Below are 23,641 nucleotides of genomic sequence, written 5' to 3' on the forward strand. Positions count from 1 at the left end.
ACTTGACACTTGGCTATAGGAGAACTTCACTCTTCCCGACAGAACAACAAAATGGTAATTATGTGAGGTGAAGGATGCATTAGCTAATCTTACTGTGGTAAATATTTGCAATATATATGCCTATCAAACCATCACATTTTATGGGCACCCGGGTGGCTCAGTCATTAAGCATCTGCCTTTAGCTCAGGTCATGATCCCAGAGTCCCGGGATCGAATCCCATAACAGGCTCCCTTCTCCTCAGGAAGCCTGCTTCTCCCTTTCCCCCTGCCCCTGTTTGTGTTCCCTCTCTTGCTGTCTCTCTCTGTCAAATAAACAAATAAAATCTTAAAAAAAAAAAACACAAAAAACCATCACATTGTATACTTTAAACTTATACAATGTTACTATGTCAAATGTATCTTAATAAAGCTGAAAAAAGAAAAAGAAAAGATGTCCATGGTACACTGGCATATTTAAAAATTGTGTTCATAAGCCACAGTTTTCATTTGGCAAAAGCCATTTGGTAGACCCGTTGGGTGGGACGACCTTGCCAACCCCCCAGCCCCCAAATCTGTTACATGGCACCACGGAGCACGTGGCACTATGCCTACAGCAGCCCTCCTCGGGGCCATCAAGAGGCCACCACCTGAGCAGTTAGTCACCCACTGGGCTTTCGGGCATGAACTGAGCCTCCCGTCTATCCCGGGAGTAGGGGAGAGGACTGAGCTGATGCCCTTAAAGGGGTGGGGACCAAGGTGGAGGTTCGAGGAATCCCAGTGCTGGTCCACATGGCACCTTCCAGCAATTTAGAAACAGGTACCTCTTCTTCAAGACATTTTGGCTGCTGCCAGCCAGAAATTCACTAAGTATAAAAATGTATGATGCCTAGAAAGTGAAAAGTGTCCCACAACCGTCCTGCAGTGGCTTTGATTCTAGAAAGAATATTCTGAGCCTCTGCTCTGGCTGGGTTCTTCCTTCCCTGTGGAGAGCAGGTGGATTACTGTGTTCCAGAATCTGAAACGGCTCCTTATTGACCTTTGCACGAGAAACGTGTTCTCCCTGTTCTAGAGTTTAAGGCTCTGGGCTCTCTTCGAGGACCCACCACGCAGACCTGGAGCTACTTTCACAGCCCCAATCACCCACCCACCACCGCCTGTCCCAAACCTCCTAGGCTCTTCTATGCCCCTATGACTTTGCCATCCTGAAGGTCTTCTCCTTACCCTTGACCTCCTATGCATCCTTCAAGACTCAGTCCCAAACACCCCTTCTCTGAGGTATACTTAAAAGGTTTAATAGCACCTTGACTACATTGTTACACTTCACTGTAATTTCTTTCTTGTGCCAGACCTCACCCCTACCTGATAACAGCGATGATGATGATGATAATTAGTAAAACTTCCTTTTATTGGGTACTTATGACATGCCCTGCATAATGCTATGTGATCTCAAGTGACCTTCACAGCATCTCTAGGAGGTAGCTACCATGTCACCCCATTTTGTAGAGGAGGAAACTGAGGCTCAGGGCTGTTAGGCAATGTGTCCAAGGTCACACAGGGACTAGTGGCAAGCTGAGATTTGCTTATATCTGACACTGTCTTCTCGTCCACTATAAGTCCCTGGCAGGCCGGGAACACACATTAGTCATGGGTGAGTTTTAGAGGGTGGGGAGGAAGGAGCCACTGGGCAGGTCTGCTGAGTGAATAAATAAAATAAATAAATTTTGAAACAGGACCCCTGTGTTCCCTCGCAAGGTGCAAGGTGAACCCTTAAAGTTCTGAGCAGTTCTGAGCTGGAAGCCCACACTGGGCATCATGAAGACACTGCTGTTCCCCGGCCCCGAATCAGGCTGATTCTGGTCATCCAGGTGGCCTCTGTGTGGTGCTGGAGATGATGTGTCCCCCCTCCCCCCGTCACTGTCACCAGCAGAGATACAGAGCTGGTGGGGAAGGGCCAGCCTGGGAAAGCAAGAGGCTGTGTCAAGAGTCCATCTATCACGGGTATGGAAGAGGAGCTGGGCTCAGCTGGAGGAGAATCGGGGGTCTCCAAAGGCATCTGCCTCTTGGAACACCTGCACCCCCCCCAAAGGGCCAGATTTCCAACTGGAGAGGGAGCGGGATGTGACGGAGGGAGCCCCCGATGATAAGCCTGAAATCAGCCGGCCTCCAGGCAGAACGCCAGCCTTTTCTGACTCCAGATTCCAAGGACCACTTCTAATAAAATTACTGAAAGATTCAGAAATCAACGCTATCAGGAGGAACACACTAATCATAAGGGGCCAGGGGTTGAACATGAACAGTCAGGCGGGCTGGGGCTTGAGCAAGGGTGTTGGACAGGGATGTTGGTGGGGCACAGCTGGGACAGCGGGGTAACACCTGTTTGCCCAGGACTGTGCTGGTTGCAGTATAGAAAGTCCAGTGTCCTGGGCAAACAGGACAGTGGTCGTGATGGAGAGAGACAGTGAGGGAGAAATGGAAGGAGGGAGATGGAGAGACAGGGGGACATGGGGGAGGGACAGGCACAGAGTGGGAGAGAGGGACAGGGAAAGAAGGGGCTGGGGTGGGGAGAGATTGGGACAAAGAGACACATGAGAAAGACAAGGGAGGGGGAGAGAAACGACAATGATGGGAGGGAGACTCCGGTGGGCGGGGGAGACCACTCTGGGGGAGCTAGAGCATTCTGAGAAGCAAGCCTCAGACACAAGTAGCTGCAGTGCCCATGTTGACCACTGTGGGCAGTGCTGAAGAGCCCATCACTGAACCAGGTTCTGTTGGCGGGCAGCCGGTGTTGGGGAGGCCCTGCTTTGGAAGTTTGGAAGCCTCCCCTGGCATCAGGCTCACCCCCGACTCCCGGGCCATGGATGGTATGGCTGGAACAGGTCCATACCCAACCCCGTGGCTAGACTATGCGTGACCTTGTGGGCAATGGATCCTCTCCTGCCTCTAGGCTGTGGACAGCTGGTGGCTGTGGGGGCCTTGGTTGGATCAGCCACGCCCCACCGAGCCAGCAGCCAGTGCTCACATCTCTGCCTCCATGAACATGGGCCCTGGCTTCCCGGTCTGTGGGAGAGAGGGGAGGGGGACAAGGTGTCCATGCTCACCGGACCTCACTCCTTTCCTAATCTGTGAAGGATCCTTTTTCCTAGCCTTTGCTTGTGCTGTTTCTTCCACCAGGAACACCACTCTTGACTATCTTAGCCTAACCCTATCCTTACACAACAAAGACGTTTTGAAAAACCCAAACAATCTGACACTGGGCAAACGCAAACCAGAACTGCAACAAGATGCCCACTCAGACCCACAGGGACGGCTTCAGTCAAACACGGAGAATGGCTGGCGTTGGAGAGGATGGAAAGAAATAGGACCCCTCCCCCCACACTGCTGCCTGGGGTGTAGAATGGTGCAGTCACTATGGGACACCTCAGTAAGTTTGGAAGATCCTCAGTACGTTTGGAAGGTCCTCAGTAAGTTACAGAATTATCACCCGACCTAGCAATTCCACTCTGAGGTATGTATCCAAAGGAATCAAAAACAGGTATTCAAAACAGGTACGTGAAGTTCAGAGCAGCATTATTCACAGTAGCCAAAGGGCGGCCTAGCCACATATGGAAATATTATTCGGCCACATACAGGAAGTACTGAGACAGGTTACAACAGGGATGAGCTTGGAGAACATGATGTTCGGTGAAAGAAGCCAGACACAAAAGGCCGCATAGCGTACGGTTCCATTGATTTGAACGGCCAGCAGAGGCAAATCCACACCAACAGGAAGCAGGCTGGTGGTTCCTGGGCCTGGGGCAGGGCTGGGTGGGCACGACTGATTAATGCACACAGGGTTCCTTTGGGGGGCTAAGAATGACCTGGGGTGCTGGAGAGCTGGGGGTTGCACAAAGTTTTGAATGCACTACATGCCACTGAATTGTACACTTTTGAAGTGGTTCAAATGGTAAATTTTACGTGATGTGAGTTTTACAACAATGAACAGATTAATTACAATACAATACAACATGACACAGGGATGAGAACTCTTTCACAGCTATGGGCTCTGGGGTAGGCGCTCCTAGGGACCCTAATGGCTGAAAGCCTCGCATTCTGATCCTGGCTCTGCCACTAACTGGCCAGTGACCTTGGGCACATCCCTGCACTACTCAGACCGTCCGTTTCTTCTTCTGGACGGTGGGAATGACAAATAATTCCTCCAGTGAAGACTGATGTGAGGATTAAAGAAGCAGCTACTGCAAGTGCCCAGCCTTGGGTGTGACCAATGGCAGCCGTCATTAGAATGGCAACATCAGTCCTCACAACTGCCTCATGGAACAGGGTTTTTCAATCAAAAATTTTAAATATAAAGTATTTCAAAGTATAGAAATATGCTGAAAAGAAAACATCAATCCCCCTTCCCTTCCTCAGGTCCATGCCCTTAATAGATGTTAATACGCCCTTTTTTGCTTCAAATCTCCCTGTTTCTTTTAAAGACAAAAAGCCACAGAGACAGCCAGAGCCCTCTCCTCCCCCATGGAACCCCTCTTCCCAGGCTGGAGAGTGGTGGCTCTTTTTGACATTTTTTTCCCCCCCAGTAAGCTCTATGCCTAACATGGGGCTTGAACTCATGACCCTGAGATCAAGAGTCACACGCTCTACCGATGGAATCAGTCAGGTGTCCCTCTTTTTGACATTTTAACGCACAGGTTTGTAGCCAATGCGGAACAGTGTGCTGTCTTGTCTTGTGGGCATGAACTTCCGCAATAAACACCATCCCCTGGGATGCTTTGTTGTCTGACACCATGTTTCTTGTTGATCTCTGCCTTCATCCGGACTCCAACTGACCGGCCCACTGGGCGTTGCAAGGGAGGGAGTGTGGGCTTCCTAGAGTCCCTCCCCGGACTCCATGCTGCCATTTCTGCTCTGTGACATTGGGCAACTCTCTGAGCCTCAGTTTCCTCACCCCGGCAACGTTCAGACCCCACCCTGCCTGTGCATCACGAATGGACGGGTAACAGCCCAAATTTCTGTGCTAAGGTTTCTGAGGCTGCATGTTGCCTTGCTGGGCAAGAGGTCAATCAGTGATTCTGGTCAGGGGACGGGAGGGCGTGGCCCCAGCTCCACACGCTAAGTATTCCCTCCACTTGCTCTAGGCATAGAGTCTAAACCACCAACAGAGGCATTCCTCTGGTTGGAGGAAGGATGGCACTGCTGTCTTCCAGAGAGAAGTGATGGCCGCTGGGAATGGCAGCTCTGGGGGGCAGGCAGCATCCTGCGAGAGGGCCCCGACCACACTCACCCTGGGAGGCGCTGGGCTGCTGGCTGACGGCCTGGCCGAGCTGGTCCGAGAGCCACAGCTGCATGCGGATGAAGGGCTCTCGCCCCTTCTGTGTCAGCTTGCTCCAGGGCTTCGGCCGGGACAGCATGTCGCTCACGCTGCCCTGGGACAGGCCCAGCACCTGGGGATGGGTGGGGCAGGAAGGGTAGGGAGGCAGGCTCCTGGGCCTTCCCCGGGCCTCCCCTCCCTCCCTCTGTAGAGACCACTGTTCACTCTGATTCTCTGGGAGACCAGGGCTGCCTTGATTGTTCTTCATCTCCCAGGTGCCTGCCGTGGGCCTGGGCCACGCCCCCCATCGGCAGTGCCCTTCCAGAGGTCCCTGCATGTAAGAATCCTTCCTGACTTTAAGAGCCCTCAAATGCCTCCTCCTCCAGGAAGTCCTCCTGTGCCTTCCACTTAGGTCACTCCTATCTCTCAACTCACCTGACCCTTTGCCTGCTCCTCTGCTGTGGGCAGAGGTGCTATTAAAAACTACTTAACCACTGGCACTGCAGGCCACCCTTTGCTGGGCTGAGCCTTAACCCTTTAGTGGTCAGATCATTGGGAGGGATGGAGGGTTCTGGAGGACGGGAGGTAAGTAGCTATCCCTAACCAGATAGAAACATGTCACTGCTTGAACAACCACAGGACTGAATGTCAGTCCTGCCTATGGCTCTCTTCCCACAGGACCCAGAGACAGGTGGATGCAGGAAAAAGGGTCTGGGTCATGCAGACCTGGGTTCGAATCCTGCTTTGGCCTTGTTCCTGTTCATACACACAACCTCTCTTTCCAGACCACAAGCGCTGGGGGCTGGGTCCTCAGGCGGTCCTCCCTCCCCAGGTCCCATGGGCCCCATGGCCCCCTGAGCTCCTTGGGGGTGGGCCCCACTGTCTTCACCTTCTCCCCAAAGATCCTCTGGCAGATTCCGTTCTTGGCTAGCTTCTCCTTGACCTGGCGCGTCAGCTCCAGGGTGTCCACCTCCCGGTACATGTAAAGCTCGTACTGCTCGGGGGTCAGGGGCGGCACGGTGGGCTTCAGTGTGCGGGGCACGTATGCGGGGTAGTAGGCCAGCCGCCCACCGCTGCCTGCCTCGGGGACGCCCCCTTCAGACTTCAGCTCGCCCATCCTGGGGGGCTCCTCCTCGCCCCCCGCCGACTCGTCCTCAGGGGCTGCGGGGGCCTCATCCCCACGGGGCCAGGCCCTCCCATTGGGCTGTCCAGAGTAGCTGGAGGAGGAGGAGGACAGGGAGGGCGAGACGGAGGCATAGGGGCGGCTGAGCAGGCCGCGGTCCGAGGCCCAGTGGTGGTCAAAGTAGCCAGCATCTCCGATCTCCGACTTGACCTTCCGGATGATGCTCTGGACGAAGGCCGCGGGGGACAGGACCGTGAGGGACGTCTGTGTGGCACTACTGCTGGTTCCCCCGCCACCGCCGCCACTGCTGTCCTCCTGCTTGACGTAGGTTGGGGCCCCATTCTGGCTCACAGCAGCCAGCGAGGGCCGCTCTGGGGGTGAGGGAGGGACCGAGCGGCCCCGGGGCCCGGCCTCCATCTCCAGCAGCGCCTGCTGTTGTGCCTGCATCTCGCGGCGTGCTTGCTCCAGAATGTTCTTGATGGCATCTTCCGACGTGCTGGCGGGGGCTGTGCCGTTGGTGATGCTGAGTGGGGCTGTCGCGTTCTTGGAATCACCTGTTGGAAGGATGACACAGGGTGGCCAGAGGCCCACGGTCAGGGCAAGGCTTGACGGGCAAAGATGTTCACAGCATCAGTCAAAGCATGCTTTGGAGATACTGTGAAGATACTGCAACAAAGTGGTTAAATGAAGTTAATCTCTGCCACAGGCAATCACACAGAATAGCCTCATGTATTGCCTTCTGCTCCGCTTTCTAATCTCACACACGGGGAGATCATGCTTGATGTGGGATTGCAAGCCTGGCGCGTCCCCACTTAGTATCAACACGAGCATTTTTTTCTCATGACTCAAAGTTCTACGTCTCACGGCTGCCTCTGCCACTTGAAGGGATATTCTCCGCTGTGTTTACCTGATCCCCCACTGCTGGACACTTACGCTGTTTCTAGTTGGTCACTGTTGTGAACACCGATAAAGGAACAGCTTGAATATAAATCTCTGCCCCCATCCTGGGTAGTTCTTCAATTCCGAGAGTGGAGCTCTCGAGTTAGCAGTCAGCATGCTCACGTCCTCCCTGGGGGGCTGCTGGTTGCTCTCTACGTAGCATCCACTCTTGTCAAGGGTGTGGAGCAAACACCCGGATGTTTATGTCTCTTGCTACCTCTTCAGAGACCCTGAATGGAAACCCCCCTGGCTGGCCCACTCTGCTGTGATGTTGCCCAATATTTTTGTCTTATTATTACTAGTTTTTAGAGACAGAGACTGTGCATGGGCGGGGAGGGGCAGAGGGAGAGATATTTTAAGCAGGCTCCATCTCACTACTCTGAGATCATGAGCTGAGCCCAAAATCAAGAGTCGGACGCTTAACCAATTGAGCTACCCAGGCGCCCGCTGATGTTGCCTTTTTGATTTCTCTGCTGTCTTCTTCCTGACACCCCTCCCCCCCCCGCCACCGCCTGTGGGAGTGCACTGTACAGGGAGTCAGGAGACCTGGGTTCTCCCTTGGTCTCTGCAAGCATGTCTCCTCCTCTCTGCTCTCAGCTGTCCCGTTTATTTAGTGGGAGAGTTTGATGAATCTGTTTCTCATGGTTCTTTACACTCCAGTGCTGTGTCCTGTCCGCAGCTGTACCTCGTGTCCAGCATGCAGGAGATGCTTAGCCAATGCTTACAGAATGACTGCCTCTCTTGCACAGGAGCTCAAGAAAGAATTCATCTGTACACAGCAGGGCCTCAGAGGATTATTTGGGTGGGGCAGTGTAGGGCCCCGGGGCGGGCTCCTCCGTTCCTCCCAGGGACCCGGCAGGAGGACGGGCCCTTGCTGAACACTTGGCTCCCAGCCACATTCAGACGCTGGGGAAGCGGGACAGTTTGCTCCGATTTGCCACCAAGGGGCAGCAGACACCACAAAGTGGGAACGTGAAAGCCAGCATCAGGTTCAAAGTCAGCAGCAATACAGCGGTGCTAGGTGCAGGGGAGGCCACTCCGCCCCCTGCTGCAAAAAGCCCTCTGACAGATGGGTAGGAGGCACAGACGTATCAGCAGAGGTATTTGTAACTTGAACAAATGTAACAACAGAGACAAAAATGTAACATTACCTGTAATGATAGCTACATTTTCAGGGGCACCTTCTACATGCCAGGCCCCCAGGCTGAGTGCTTGGCAGGACTGATTTCATTTGACCTTATACAACCTTAAGAAAGGAGTACTGATATTGTGCCCATTTTAAATATGAGAAAATTGAGGCACAGAGAGGCTAAGAAACTTGCCCAAGGTCACACAGCTAATAAACAGCAGAGCCAAAATTTGCAGCCCGGCCACTCTGGTTGCACTGCATCAAGCAATGTAGGTGACTATGGGGAATCCAAGGAGGGTCAGTATCCAATCCATCTGGATGGGGGTGGGGGGTTTCCTGGACTAGGTCACTTCTGAGTTGAACTGTTGAGCAGGAGTTGGCCAGGGGTGAGGATGGCATTAGGTGCACAGGGAACAGCACGAGAGTGGATGTGGCTATAAGCAACTCGTTCGAGAGGTATAGGGAGTCAGGAGAAGTCAAGACCTTAGGGTCTGGGGCCTTGTCGAGGAGTTGGCATTTTTATCTTTGGGGAATGGGGAGCTGTGGAAAGGGGAGTAGTGACATGACCATTTGTCTGCTCTAGAAAGATCCCTCTGGCCTCTGTGGAGAATGGGCTACGCTGGGACCTAGAATATCATTGGTAAGACCAGTGAAGAGGCTAGCGGGACAGCTCCAGCAAGTGATGGCAGTCAAGGACGGCCGCTCACCCACCTGGGCGCCAGGCACCTTCTGTGACAGGTTCCCAGCCTTGAGCTGGTGGGTATGGGGAGTGAGGGAGGGGTAAGGGAAGACAGTAAGTTCCATCTCAACATGCTGAGTCTTAGATGCCAGTGGGGGACTCTGGTGGATATGTCCAGCTAGCAATTGGTGTAGGGCTCTGGAACTCTCAAGAGGTGTGGCCTGGAGAGGGGGTGTTTTGGGTGCTGGTGGAACTTCCAGGAATGGACGAACTCATCTAGGAAGGGTAGCAAAGTCAGAGGGCCTGGTGGGGGGAGCCCTGCGGGACCCTGTGTTTGAGTGGCTGCTGGAGAAAGTATACTCTGTTTGGCTGAATAATGGTGTCCCAATGGTATCCCTGTCCCTGGGCCCAGACTAGGCTACTTCACATGACAAAGGGGATTCTGCAGATGGGATCAAGTTAAGGATCTTGAGATGGGAGACGATCCTGGGCTACATGGGCCGGCCACACATCATCACAGGGGTGCTTGTGAGAGGGAAGCAGGAAGATGGGAGAGAGAGCAGAAATTGCTATGCTGCTGGCCTTGAGGATGCAGGAGGGGCCACAGGGGAAGGACCGTGGGCGCCTCTAGAAGCTGAAAAAGGTAAGGAAATGGATTCTCCTCTGGAGCCTCCAGAAGGAACACAGCCCTGCTGCCCCGTGAGGCTGACTGCAGACCTGTGACTTTTGACAGAGTTCCTGTGTGATTACGGATCACTGTGTCTCTTCAAAGTCGAAGACACCAGGACAATCCAGACCGGGGTGATGGCAGTAGCTTGGCTGTCCCATACGGCTGCCACTCGTCACTGTGCAGAAAACTGAAGCTGTAATTTTAGTTAATTTCCAGTAATTTGAGTGGATATAGTCACACACGGCTAGTGGCTTCCACACTAACAGGGACCCGGTGCCTTCCAGGCCTCACATGGCTGCAGGCTGGTTGGCGAGGAGGTTCTGACCTGCTTGGAATTCCCGATGTGGTGGATGAAGGCGGGCAAGGGCTCACCTCCTGCTCAGGGCAGGTCCTGGAGGCCTCAGGCCTCGCCTGCGGCAGTGACACTCACCCCCCTTCTGGGACTCGATCTCCTTCTTGGCCTGTTCCAGGATGCTCTTGATGGCGTCATCCGAGCCTGTCTCTGGTGTGCGGATTCTTGGGGTGATACTGCCTGGGGGAGGCAAGGGGGCATCTGTCGTGGGGACCTGCCTGCTGTGGGTCAGTCCCTAGAGCTGGGCAGGGTGAAGGGTGGGTCCCTTCCTCCCTCAGGGGCTCCAGGGCCAGACCTCGAGTGTGTGTGGCAAGACCACCACTTGGCCAGTCTGCGTGACAGGCTGGATCTACAAATGATATTGGCTTGAACTAATAATAATAATACCAATCATAATGGTGACAACAACGACGGCCACCACAGCTAACAGATCTCAAGCAGGTACTAGGTTTTGGGGCCGTGCTGAATGATTTCTACTCATTTAACCCTCAGAGGTGCCTGACAGATGGAGATGGATGGGGAAACTGAGGCACAGAAACTAAAGTCAGCTGTCCCAGGTCACCTAGTGCGTGAATGGCAGAGCTGGAACTCAAACTCAGGTGTGTTTGGGAGGTCAAACCTTGGGCCATTCACATGGGATACCCTAAAAGTCAAGTCTGGCAAGATTGGCAGGAACCCGGGCCATTTCACGGATGGGTGAGCTGAGGCTTGGAGGTCCTCAGGAAGTACCTACCTGCCAGGGCAGCCCCTGGCCCAGCCTTCTCCCACCATGATCAGTCTGAGTTGTCCCACTAGGGCCAAGTGGGGAGCAAGGGGTAGCCACAGGTCCCAGGAAGAAGGGAGAGAGGATATATTTCCTTGTTCTATAGAAGGGGAAACTGAGGCACAGAGCAGTAAAGTCACTTGCCCCGGGTGACACAGCTGGGAGGTGGCAGAGTCCGGCTCTGAGGCCGGAGCCTGTGCCCTCGGCCCCTGTGCCCTGGGACGGGCCCTCACCTCGCTGCCGCACCTGGATGGTCCTCAGAGCCAGCACGTTCTGCTCATCTGACAGGAACTGCTTCATCTTGATGAAGGGCTCCTTGCCCTTCACCGTGAGCTTGCGCCAGGGCTTGGGCCGGGCCAGGATCTCGCTGACTGAGCCCTGTGACAGCCCCAGCACATAGTGGCCGAACACCCGCTGCCCGATGTTGTGTTTCAGCAGCTGCTCCTTCACCTGGAACGCGATCTCCGCCGTGTCCAGCTGCTCCTCCTCGGCTCCGGCCCCTGCCCCGGCTGCGCTGCTCCCACCCCCGTCCACTGGCTCGGGGGCCCCAGGCGGCTCGGGGCCAGGAGCGGGGGTGGCAGGGGCCGTGGGGGGCTTGGTGCCGTAGAAGGCCGGGGGGAACACCAGCAGGCCGCCTGCCTCCCCCTTGAAGGTGGCCGGGGGCATCATGTGCTTGGACAGCAGTGCGTCCCCTGCCAGTCTGTCCCCAGAGGCCAAGCTGGGGAAGGGGGACAGTGAGAAAGTCCTTGGGCCATCGGGGCCCAGGCCAGGACCCAGCAGGGGCTGCCCAGGGCTGGGGGATAGGGGGTCTTCGGGCCCTGGTGGTGGAGGGAGCTGCGGAGGGGATGGGTAGGACTGCTCCGTGCCCAGAGAGTCCTTGATGGAATCGTCCTCCGAAGGGTCCTCTTCTATAACATCAAGAGAGACGGACAGATGGAGGAAGAAAGGAGAGATAGAGAGAGAGAGAGACAGGGAGAGAGATATCGAGAGTGAGAGAGAGTGAGAAAGATACCAGAGACATGGACACAGGGAAACAGAGAGGCAGAGAGAAACAAGAAACCAGGCATACACCAGGCAAGCAAGAAACCAGGGAGACACAGACAGAGGCAGAGACAGAATGAGAGGCAGAAAGAGATAGAGGGACAAAGAGACAGGAAGTGGGAGGCAGAGAGACACATACATGAGAGAGCGATCCGGGGAGAGGAGGGGGAGAGGCAGGTGGGGAAGGAGAGAAGTGCTTTGGGCGTCCAGCAGCACTAGGAGCTCCTTTGCTGACCCTCAAATCCCCATCTGTGCAGGCCTGGCCCACATGCCAGTCCCGGGACCCTTCCCTCCTACATTAACATGCACTGAGCACTTGTTCTGGGCCAGCCCCTGGCCCCCGGGGGGTGCGCTGGGACCAATGCCCTCCTCTTCCTACACGTCCCCCGTGCTCGCATTACACGGTGAGTAGCACCCACGGAGTAGATCTGTTATTGTCCCCATTTCACAGATGAGGAAACAGAGGCAGCACAGAGAGCCTTGGCCGGGGCCACAGAGGTCATGGAGCCACTGCGTGGGGAGGAGGCCTGAGCAGCGAAGGTGATTTGGGGAGAGGGCAATGTCTGCGGGGTTTACGATGGGAACGCCCTCCTCGTGCCCTGTGACCTCTTCCTGCCGCTCATCGAGACTCGGAGATGAATGGAGCCTTTTGTGGAGGGTTCTTGGGAGGGCCTGAGTGAGCTATGTGGGGTAGGTGTGTGTGGACACTCAGCGCTGCCAGCTGGCTTCACCCGGGGGAACCCCCAGCTCAGCACCACCACACAGAAGCTGCCCATCCAGTGTGCACCCCTTTCCTCCATCCCTCTCCTGCCCACACAGGAAGCAGTGGTGTGTGAGCCCAGAGAAGGCCAGAGGCAGCCCTTATCATAGTCCCTATCATAGTCCCTCAGCCCCAAGAGCATCCCGTCTCCCCTACCAGGGCTGGCCAGAAGACCCGGCTTTTCCAGAAGGAATTTCTGCGTGGGGAAGAAGGCCTCCTTTGCCATGAGCAATGAGTCTTCGGGCTTGGCCATGCCCTGAGGAGACAAGAAGCCGGGCTGAGAGGGCACGGGTGGCAGAAGGCCCGAGGGCAGCCTGCACTGCGGGGACAGTGGCGGAAAGCTCACCTGCGGGAGGCTGCAGGTGCTGGAGGCCAGCTTCATGGCTTTCAGGATGCTGCCAGAGAAAGCGCAGAGAGTCCGAGGCCAGTCGAGTTTGCGGGGCTTCAGGGGGAGGTCTGAGAGGTACTTCCTCTCGCTCCTCTTCCCTGACTCAGAACAACGGCCCCACCCCGGGGACGCCACGGAACACTGCACCCGGGTCAACCACGGGCTCAGGTAGCAGGCTGTGAGCCGGCTCCAGTGATAGCTGGAGGGGTGCCACCCTAACCAAGCCCCGCGGGCCGGCCTGAGCTCATCCGGTGCAAGCACCATTCCGCCAGTTCCCACACGGCCCACGAGCCGCCTTGCAAGTTCTCGGATAGGTGGCTCTGGAGGGCAAAGAACCAAGTGTGGTTCAGTTCTGAGACCCAGGCTGCCCTGGGGGAGGGACAGGGGTATCACCCAGTGGGGTGTGGTGGGAGGAAGGAAGATCATGAACTATGTCCAGGGTCCCTCATCACCCAGGAAGAGGGCTGGGGGTGGTGGGGTCCCACTCCCCATGGTACCTCAGTTCTGTTTTAATTTCTTCATAGTCAGACTGCGCCTGGAGCTTCTCTTCCAGCTTCTAGAGGAGAAAGCAAAGATGGATTCAGGCTGGCCCACATCCTTCTGCCTGGGGGACGCCCCGCCCGTCTCCTGTCTGCACACCTCCTCCCCCAAGACCTACTTCTATGGCCTCGGACTTAGCCGTGAGCTGCCGCTCCAGGTCCGCGATCTGGTTGGCTGAGGTCTCCTCCAGTTCCTGCAGAGAGTTCTGGAGGTGCTGCACGTCCTTCAGCAGCCGCAGGATCTCCCGGTCCTTGGAGGCCAGCGCTGCTTCAAGCCGGGGGCCCGAGCACAGCGCGAAGTTCACCTTATCCTGAAGAAAAAGTGGGGCTTTGAGGGACTAAGAGGTGTGGGGCAGGGGGCTGGAGGGCTGGCTTCCCCACCCCCAAATCCCAGACAAAAGGGGAAATCCATCCATGGCATCCTCCCCCACCCCTGGTGCTGTGCTCCCCGGAGTGACTCAGCCCCTCTTTCCAGGCTCTGGCTTTCCTCCTCCTGTCTCTGAGCCTTTGCTCAGGCCAGTTCTACCAGCGCGGGTGCCTTCCCTCTAGTATTCAACCTGGGGTGCGGGAGGAGAGTGGGTAGGGAAGATTTTCTGGAGGCAGATGTGTATAAACTGTGCAGAAGTTCTAGAACAAGTTAGTGACTTGGAAAACTGCTTGGCAGCGTCCGCTAAGGGTGGATATGCGCACTTCTGCCTGGTGCATATGTTGGGGGGGAAGCAGGAACCACGCACAAGGCACACATGTGAACACCAAGCTAACGGTCGTAGCAGCCCTCTCTGACAGCCCCAAGCTGGAAACCCTCCTCTGGCCACCAGATGCCCTCCAGTGAGAAGGGAGGATCGGGTTGGGGCACACCCACACCATAGAGAACGCTACAGCTCTGAAAACGGATAATCCACAACTACTAACACAGCACGGACCAGGCTCTCAGAATATGAAGGGAAAGGAGCCAGACCGCAAAGCGTGTGTGCGGGATCTGACTCTGACCAGATACAAAAGCAGGCAAAGCCCAGCTGTGTGGTTAAGAGTCAGGAGAGTGGCTCCCTTGGGGAGTAGGTCCTGGATGGGGACCCCAGGGGGGCATTCTGAGGGCTGGGGACATTCTACCTGCTCATCTGGATGCTGGTTATGGCATCTCTGAAAAATTCAACATGCTGTACACTTAGGATATGCACATGTGTCCTTACACATATTATATTTCAATAAAACCTCTTGTTATGAAAGGACAAAAAAAAGGGAAGTAGTCTAGTGAGGAAAGGGTGGGGATTGGGTGTTCCCGGCAGAGAGAACATCAAGGTTTAGGTTTCTAAATCAGGCACAGGTCCTATCCCAGGGAGGCGTTTCCACTCATTCCAGGCAGACCCCTCAGGATTATACCTGAGACCCCACAGCCACAGGCCATGTGAGCGGTGGTTCCTTTCTCTTCCTAATTTGCCCCAAGCCCCAAGCCCCATGGCTTCTCCAGGTTTTAGGAGATGGTCCCTTTGTCCTGGCTGAAGAAGAAGTTTATGTTTGAGAGGACCTGAAGTCGGGCTTGTCCTAAGCAGCTGCAAATGAATCTAAGAAGCCTTACAAAAAACAAAAAACAAAACAAAACGGAGCAGAAAACACAGCCTACCACTACCAATACCGGCTATTCTTCCAGGGAGATAAATGCCAATTAAAATAGGAAGCGGATGCCATTAACACATTAAATTAATTAGCATCGAGCGCCACTGTGGTGCTCAGAAAAACTTACCCCCCAAACCAGCAAAATTCCCTGTGGCTGATTAGCACAGGCATTTGCCGGGTTCCACGGGGGTTAATTAAGAACCATCGGTAAATTCCGTCTAAGGCGACCCCAGGAGCCCTCTTGCTCTTGGTCTCTCTCACGCTCGCTCGTTGTGTTGTGCAGATATCCAGGCACACTGACGTCTACACGCACTGCCTCCTGGGACACAGACACACATACAGCACACCCTGACACATGTACCTGCGGGAGTACTCGTGCTGACACGCAGATACACAGAAATACCTGGGCACCAAAGAGATGTGTGCACATGGACAGGTCACTGTGACACACAGAATCATGTGTGTGCTGAGAGATCACATGCAATGTGGGCAAAACCACCTCAGACTATAAGCCAAGAACCATTTTAGGTACTTTACATGTAATCCGCTCAACAGCCCTATAAGGTAGGTCTTACTTTTCAGGTGAGGAAACTGAGGCAGAGTTAGATTAAGGATACAGTTATCTGCCCAAAGGCCATATACAGATATACACATTCATGGTGACACGTCAGGGGAGACACAGTCCGACACTGAAACAGAAAGACCAATACGGGCACAGTGGTCAGTGTTTCGGTGAGTCCGGTAGAGTGAAACCTATGCTGGCTACTTCAGGTGTGTGCAGGGAGGCAGCAAATCACCCTGGAGCAGGCCTGTTGATGTAAGGAGTCAGGAATCGAATCCCTTGGTATGCAGAGATCTGGAAAGAAGGTGGACCAGCTGACTAAGGAACCTAAGGCTTCCTGGGAGAGGAGCAATGGCGACTTTTTTTTTTTTTTAAAGTAGGCTCCATACCCAATGTGGGCCTTGAATTCGTGACTGTGTGATCAAGTTGCGTGCTCTACTGACAGCCAGGTGCTCTGCGATGAAGACTCTTAACACAGGACAGAGGAGTTGGTTGGGGTGACTCTGACTGAAATCCCTCTGACCTCAGGACCCCAGGCGGCCCCAACCATGAGGAAAGAGAAAGGTGCACTAAGCTGGCTTAACACAGGAACCTCGGGGTTGGTGACTAAAGACTGGTGCTTTGTAGCATGTGGCTGTTTGGGAAAGCCTACTGCAATCACACTGGCATGTTCTGGGACCCAACTGGCTGATAGGACTGTTTACCTCAGATCTTGGTTAAGTGGTCCTACTGCAGTTTTGTAGGACTTGAGAACCAGTGGTCAATGGCGACACCTGGTGGCAGCTACCAGAACTGCACCTCTGCTCAAGAGCTCAAACTTACCCTCCCTCCCACCCAGTCTTGCCAGGCATCTGGCCATGGAAATGGTCCTCTTTGGCCTGAGTAAGTTGCTGGCATTCTTGGACAATTTGGGGTAAAGGAGAGCCTCCAAAGGAAGATGCTGGACTTCCTATTAATCACACATGGAAGCTTGAGCTTGCAAAGACCTGTGGCTGTATTTTGACCTGCAGCTGGTGAAGCAAGTCATAGTAATTATAGTTAACTATACACTGACGTTATTAAGATGCTATGCCCACAGTATCCACACACTTTCATGTGCCTAATTTCACACAGAGGTACATGACTGATCCACAGAATGTCATCCACATATTCATACTCACCAACATGGCTTTTCCCAACCTTTCCCTCTGGCTCCCGCACCATCCTTACCCCACTGGGTCCCTGGGGGGAGCAGCAGGCCAGGCGGATAGAGCTGTTGACAGAGGCGAGTTGTTCCCGAAGACTTTCTACCTCCCGCTGGGCAGCCTCAGCTCGCTGGGGGAGGAGAGTGGAGGCGAATGTGGTTAAGAGGGGAGCAGGGTCACACTGGATCCCACCCTGACCTTCTGCCATCGCCCGGCACACCTGAGGCAGGACTGGTGTTTGTCTCCAGCTCCCCTGGCACCTAGTGCCACCTGGATGGAGTGTCTGCAGAGTGTTTCCCAGCCCATGAGCTGTGGCAGGCCCCTGGGCAAGTCGCTTCCTCTCCCTGGGTCTCAGTTTTCCTCTTGTGAAATGCGGGCAATGAAATACATCTAAATTGGGATGCCGGCTTACCAAACTCGGTCTATGGTGGAACTTAACTCCTCAAAAATTTCTAAGAAAAAAGCCTGGAAGGAAGCCTCCAAATGTTCACAATGTAGCCTTGTGGCTTTTGAGAGAAATTTGTACTCTGTCATTCCCTGGTTGTGTGACCTTGGGGAGGAGATGTCATCTGCCCAGCCTGTTTCCCTCTTTATAAAATGGGGATGATAAAAAGAACCACCTCATCGATTTGTTTTGCAAAGTAAGTGATCTGGTAAATTACAACTCATTAGGTATTTTAGGTATCAATAGTTGGTTAACTTAATGAAAAAAGCCTTGACTGTAATTTTTATCCTCAGCTGGTGACACAGGTCATAAGGATTATAGCTAACTTTCGTGCTGATGTTGGCAATCAAGATGCCACACCTACCACACACATATGGAGACCCACACACATCCACGTTCACATTTTGTTAATTAATTAATTAATTTTTGTTAATTAATTTTTAAAATTGATTTGTTCACTTACTAGTATCCTGCCTTGTTCCAGAAATGGCTCAAGTAAGTTTTGTTTTGGGAAAGGTTTTGGGTGTGCGGGTATAGAGAAATACTTTGATGTTTCTGCACAGCTGGGGCTTCCCAAGCAAATCTGACTAAAACAGGATGGGGCTAAATGACAAGCCCAGAAGTCAGTTTCTGACATCTGCTCGTGAGAATGGCAGATGTTCCTCTCTGAAGTTATGTGTTTACATTTCAAAGCGGGAGGAGACCCCGGCCATGGACACAACCCCCGGGTTGGAAAGCTGGGTTTATAGCTACTAGAAAGTTGAGTCTTATCTCCCCCATGGAGAGAAATATTTGCTAAAAACCTAGGATCCTTGCCCTTCTGTCTGTTAGGACACTAGGGAGCTAGTTTTCTTCCTCTCAAAGAGTTCCCTCTCCTATATAACCACCTGGATTCACATCTGGGGGTTCCTTGTCCCCAGTAAGAAATCTGGTGCTTGCAGGACGATGATTGATTGTCACCCCCAGGGGAAAGAGCTGGGGCAAACTGGCCGGGTTATTACTATGTAAACAGTAATAATAGTAAATACTATTTACTATGTAAATAGCAACACTGATCTGCTCTGCTCCAGAATCCTTTTGTTCACATTTTGGATAGTCTTAACACAGATTAAAGAAACCCTCATACGATGACATGTATTTTCTTCTCCATACTTTCTATAACGAGCTTTTACTTTTATACTCAGAGAAGATGAACATTAAAAAAATTCTTTCCTGTTCAAACTGCTCTAAGATCTCTTTCCTCAAGCCTATTCAACTGGTGAAGATCCAAAAGTTGGGTGACACACGGTACTAGCGAGGCTGCAGGGGAACAGGCCCTCTCTTCAACTAGCTGCAGGGAGGGTAAACTGAGCAGTTTGGTCACATCTGTCAGATAAAAATGCACAGATCCTCCGCCCAGTAGTTCCACTTCTCAGAATTTATCCTATTTATTGGCTCATGCAGGTCTGAAATAGTGTCTGTGCCAGGGTGTTCCCCGCGGGACTGACGATGATGGTATGTGGCTGGAAATACCATGGTTTTCACCAGTCAGGGACTGGTTAGACCACGGGCGGACAAACTGCAGCCAGATGCCTGGTTTGTGTACCAGGTTTTTCTGGAACACAGCCACATCCATTCGCTCGCATACAGTCTATGCTTTCACGAACGGGAAAGCGGATTAGCTGTGACAGAGACCTACAGAGTTGGGCATAGTTCCTCTCTGCCCCTTCACAGAATGCCCCCCCACCCGCCTGGTTACGTGGCAGTGCGGCCCTGTAGGGCAATACGAATGGCCATGAATAAACTATTTCTATACAGACACGGAACGAGTTCTAAGATACACATGTGGAAAAAAGAAGGTTCAGGAGGGTGGGTACAGTATGTTATAGTTTTTTCTTTTAAAAGGGGTAAAAATCCATAATCATGAGCTTGTGGATGGAGCTCTACAAGGAGACCCTAGAAACCAGAGAGGCTGCCAAAGGGAGGGGAACTGGCAAGCCGAGTTGGGGAAGGAGATGGGAGCTCCCCAAGTATGAACCTTTCTGTGTTTTGAACTATGTAAATGGATTATGTATTCAAAAAATCGGGGCGCCTGGGTGGCTCAGTGGGTTAAGCCGCTGCCTTCGGCTCAGGTCATGATCTCAGGGTCCTGGGATTGAGTCCCACATCGGGCTTTCTGCTTAGCAGGGAGCCTGCTTCCCTCTCTCTCTCTCTGCCTGCCTCTCCATCTACTTGTGATTTCTCTCTGTCAAATAAATAAATAAAATCTTAAAAAAAAAAATTACCCTGAAAATGCTACCCCTTTCTACGTTTCCTCTGCAGGTGGGAGGGTCCTGCCCTTATGCCCACACAGCCATGCCTCTGGGCCTTTGCTCCTGCGGTGCCTTCTGCCCGGAATGCCCTTCCTCCAGAGAACGGCTCCTGGACTGCTAAGTGTGTTCCTCCAGAGCAATGACCCACTTGTGACCAATGTGACCCACTTGCTGTCACACTGCTTGGCCATGACCCTGGCTGCTGGGTTTGCCGGGAGCCGGGTGCGGGTAGAGACTCCAGACCGGAGACCATGGCTACATTTCACCTCCATTCAGGCTCTTGCCAGCTTTGCCCACCAGACGGCAACAGGTCTGAGGCCAGAAGAAGGCAGGGTGCGGGACCCCATTCACATATGTGAAAATGGGGACTCGCAGAGTCTCATAGACTTTCCAGGACCTGGGCTCGGACTAGAAGATGGGGAACCCAATGAAGTTTGGGGTCTGCCCAGCGCTTGGCTGGTGGGGCTGGGGTCAAGGGAGAAGGCTGCAGGAGACCTGGTGGTGGGGAGGGAGGGAAAGAAGCAGCAGGGGTTTGTCCCCTGTCACCACCACAGGCTCTGGGGAATATGGTTCCTCACTTGGTCTGCTTGGGAGAGACCCATGTCCCAGCTAGGCCTGCACTCTAGGCTCACCAGTCACTGCTTTGCTGCCTTCCTCCCGTTGGAGAGGCCTCCTGTACAGCCACCAGGGAAGGCACCGCTGTTCTCTGTAGGTGGCCTCCTGGCCTTCGCCCAGGCTGTTCCCTGGCCTGGAATGCCATCCGGGCATCCGTTTTCAATTTGTTCATCAGATCTCAGCATCACGCCCTTTCTCCATGATGTCTCTGACCCTTGAGTCTGGGTCAGGCGTCCCTCCCTGCTGCTGCTTTCTGGTCACCCTATTTCTGAGTGTCCCGTCAGCATCCCTTCCTCCTCCCTCTGGGAGCTCAGGGTCCGGGCACCTCCTGGCCCTAGCACTCAGCATGGCACACGGCACTGATATCAACAAATATTAACTGGGTTCAGTCCCTCCCCCCCAGCCCGAGCCCCCAGCCCTGGGCAGAGTGAGTGTTAGCATACATCTTCTCACCTGATTAGCTTTCTCCAAGTTGGTCATGATCAGGCCGACTTCATCTGCCCTGAGACAGAAAGAGAAGATCCTGAGAAGGGCTTCTGGCAGCCCCTGGGCCCCTGCCTACCCCAATAACCCCAGCCCCTGCCTGAAACTAAAGGCCCGCAACAGGAGGTTAAGGAGGCTGCCCTCTACACTTCCTGCTGGAGAGAAACGGGGCTGGGCACTAAAGAACCCAGTATGTCTGGAAATGGGACGGGGGCCTCAGCACAACACCCCTTCCGGGCAACCTGGCCTGCCGCAACCCCAGGTGGGGACAGAGCTACGCCTCCCAGCCTTTGTCCCTGCTGTGCCTTCTACCTGGAATGCCCTTCCTCAAGAGGACAGGACCCTGAGCTTTAAAAGCCAGCTCCAAAGTGTCCTCCGAGGAGGCCTCCCTCAGCTATCTCCGTGGTGGTCATTTGTTTATTTGCTGCCCCCCCCAACCCCCAAGGTCCCAGCACTAAGGGGGCCAGGACAGGCCGTATCCACCTCGGTCGCCCCTCTGCTGAGCATGGGGTTGGGGGGGGCACAGGAGGCCTGCGGGGAACATTTGGTGAAGCTGTGCGTGTGCTTTAGGTATGTTGGGGCCTTCTTTCATGCAAGCTGTTCCCCCCTGCTCAGAGCACCTGACCTGGCATTCTCCACGTGGCTATCTCCTTCTCATTCTGAAGGTCATCTCCTCAGGTAAGCCCTCTGTAACTATGCTGGATAATAGGACCCAACCCTCCCTGTGATTCTCTCTTGCTGCTCTTGGTTCTTCCTTTCTTAGCATTCACCAGGCACCCAGAACAGTGCCAAGCATACAGTAAGTGCTCAATAGTAATCTGTGAAGGAATGAATTTATCTCTGTACATTATCAGTTATTGTCTGTCTCTTCTCCTCAACTGAGGACAGCATCATGTTCTAGCATTTCTTCCAGGGACCAGCACAGCAATGGGTAAACAGTAGGTGTTTAATAAGTGTCTGTGGAATAAATGATGTCTTTTTTTTTTTTTTTTTTTTTAAAAATGATGTCTTAAAGTCATGTTGAGTCCAGAGTAACTTAAGTGAATTGACACTCAGCCCCTGAGGGTTGGACTGTGGAGTTGTGGTGGAGACAGTTCTAGGAATTTGGGGTAAGGTGAAGGCCCCCACCCAGCAAACGTGCTCAGCCACGACCCAGAACGTCATTTATAGTCTGGCACATGAATGGCACAGCAAATGACCAGTGAGCAGCTGTGTGCCTACGGGGCTAGGGAGCACGGGGTGCTTAATGAAATAGGTGTTTCAGGCAGTGAGTTGGAGGGAGGAGTCAGGAAGGAATATTTGAGAGGGCCCGAGGGTGGAGGCATGCATGGGGGTGTTGGAGGGAGGAGGCATATCTGAGAAGGTCAGAGGGAAGAGACACATCTGGTAGGATATGAGGGAGGAGGGATGTCTGCGAGGGCCAGAGAGAGAAGACACGCCTCAGCAGGGTTTTTTCACTTACTTGGATGCTGCCTCCTCATCATATTTTCGCCGCAGTTCCAGCAGCTCTGTCTGTGTGGCCTTTAACGCTGGGAAAAATTAAAGAGCCAGGGTGAAGCGCCCCCCACTCCCCCCAGGACCCCATTCCTTCTGCAGGGCTCAGAATGAGGTTCAAGGTGGTAAGGGTGGTGAGAACCAGTGACAGAGTTTCCTGCCCATGGAGGGGCTTCAAGCTGGTTGGAGGGTGGACAGGATGATCCTCTAGGGGTCTATGAAGCTTAGAGGACCCATGTAAGCAGTAGGGGTGTTCTGTCCCATGGCCTTGGGTATGAGCTGTCCCACAGGTTACTTCAGGACCTGGGTGGGCCCAACCGTCCATGAGCTCACCTATCCCAAGGTCCAGACTGGCAAGTGAGGGGGACAGAGAGGAGCAATGAAATCAACAGATATGTGTATATTACAATAAATGAGAAATTTCTTATAAAATTCCAGATTTCTGATTTCTCCAAGAAAATCGAAGGCTTGGTGACACTGGGTCATATGGCCATGCCTGGCTGGTGCTCACAGTGGCCATCTCTTTAGCCAAGGCCCAAGTGGTCCAGTTTGCCTCAGACCCCACCCTGCCCTAGTGCCTTCCCTAACTTGGCTGGCTTGGTTGTGAGTCTGGCCCCTGCAGGCACTGTGTTACTCCTGATTTAATTCTATTTCTCAAACCCTCTCTCCACAGCAATGTGGCCTCTGGAGACTGGGCTCAGACCCCCACTGGGTAATGCTGAACTATCCCCTTCCTCCTCAAACTCCCCCATTGCCTTCCTGATTCCCAAATACCTGAGCCTGAGTTCATAGTGTCACTGACTGTCCCCTCCCACGCCCCTTCCTGGTCTTACTGGGCTGGGGAGCTGCACGGGGCCAGGGAATGTGTGCCAGATACATACCTGAATGTAGGACTTTGATCTTTTCCTCTGCCTCCCCCAGTCTGGCTGCCAAAGTGATTTGTACTTCTTGAAGGCCCCTGCAAAGAGACCAGGCCTGCTCACACTGGCTCTGCACACGCCCATGTGCATGGGCCTTGCCTGGGTCCCCAAGTCAGCCCTCCTGGCTTCCTATTCCTCTCACCTGCTCTCTGTAATCACATGTACCACTGCCTTGTTACTCGGTCCTTAAACATGACCTTCAGGCACTTGGCTGCCTTGCTTTTTGCTAACTGTGTGGACCTGTATTAGTCAGTGACTTTGTCTCTCCGGGCATCAATTTCCTCATCTGTAAAATAAGTCTCCTGATGGTCTTTGCCTCCATGGGTGCTGTGAAAATCTCCAGCATGATGCTGGTTCTCCCTCAGT

General features: G+C 53.6%; 1 protein-coding gene across 12 annotated transcripts in view; it reads right to left on the reverse strand.

The window, feature by feature from the left end:
• The window catches only part of CUX2 (cut like homeobox 2), a 316,587-nt gene that overhangs the window by 11,331 nt on the left and 281,615 nt on the right, over positions 1-23,641 (reverse strand). For all 12 annotated transcript variants that reach the window (XM_032309665.1, XM_032309666.1, XM_032309656.1 and 9 more), the window contains 12 exons: positions 23,237-23,313; positions 22,324-22,390; positions 20,832-20,880; positions 17,053-17,157; positions 13,787-13,978; positions 13,626-13,684; positions 13,087-13,135; positions 12,897-12,996; positions 11,173-11,847; positions 10,255-10,356; positions 6,174-6,961; positions 5,258-5,417 (listed from right to left, as the gene is read on the reverse strand). In XM_032309665.1, the coding sequence (XP_032165556.1) occupies positions 5,258-5,417; positions 6,174-6,961; positions 10,255-10,356; positions 11,173-11,847; positions 12,897-12,996; positions 13,087-13,135; positions 13,626-13,684; positions 13,787-13,978; positions 17,053-17,157; positions 20,832-20,880; positions 22,324-22,390; positions 23,237-23,313 (2,423 nt within the window). The remainder of the gene's footprint in view (positions 1-5,257; positions 5,418-6,173; positions 6,962-10,254; positions 10,357-11,172; positions 11,848-12,896; positions 12,997-13,086; positions 13,136-13,625; positions 13,685-13,786; positions 13,979-17,052; positions 17,158-20,831; positions 20,881-22,323; positions 22,391-23,236; positions 23,314-23,641) is intronic.

Source organism: Mustela erminea, chromosome 13 (assembly GCF_009829155.1).
Source record: "Mustela erminea isolate mMusErm1 chromosome 13, mMusErm1.Pri, whole genome shotgun sequence".
NCBI lineage: Eukaryota > Metazoa > Chordata > Mammalia > Carnivora > Mustelidae > Mustela > Mustela erminea.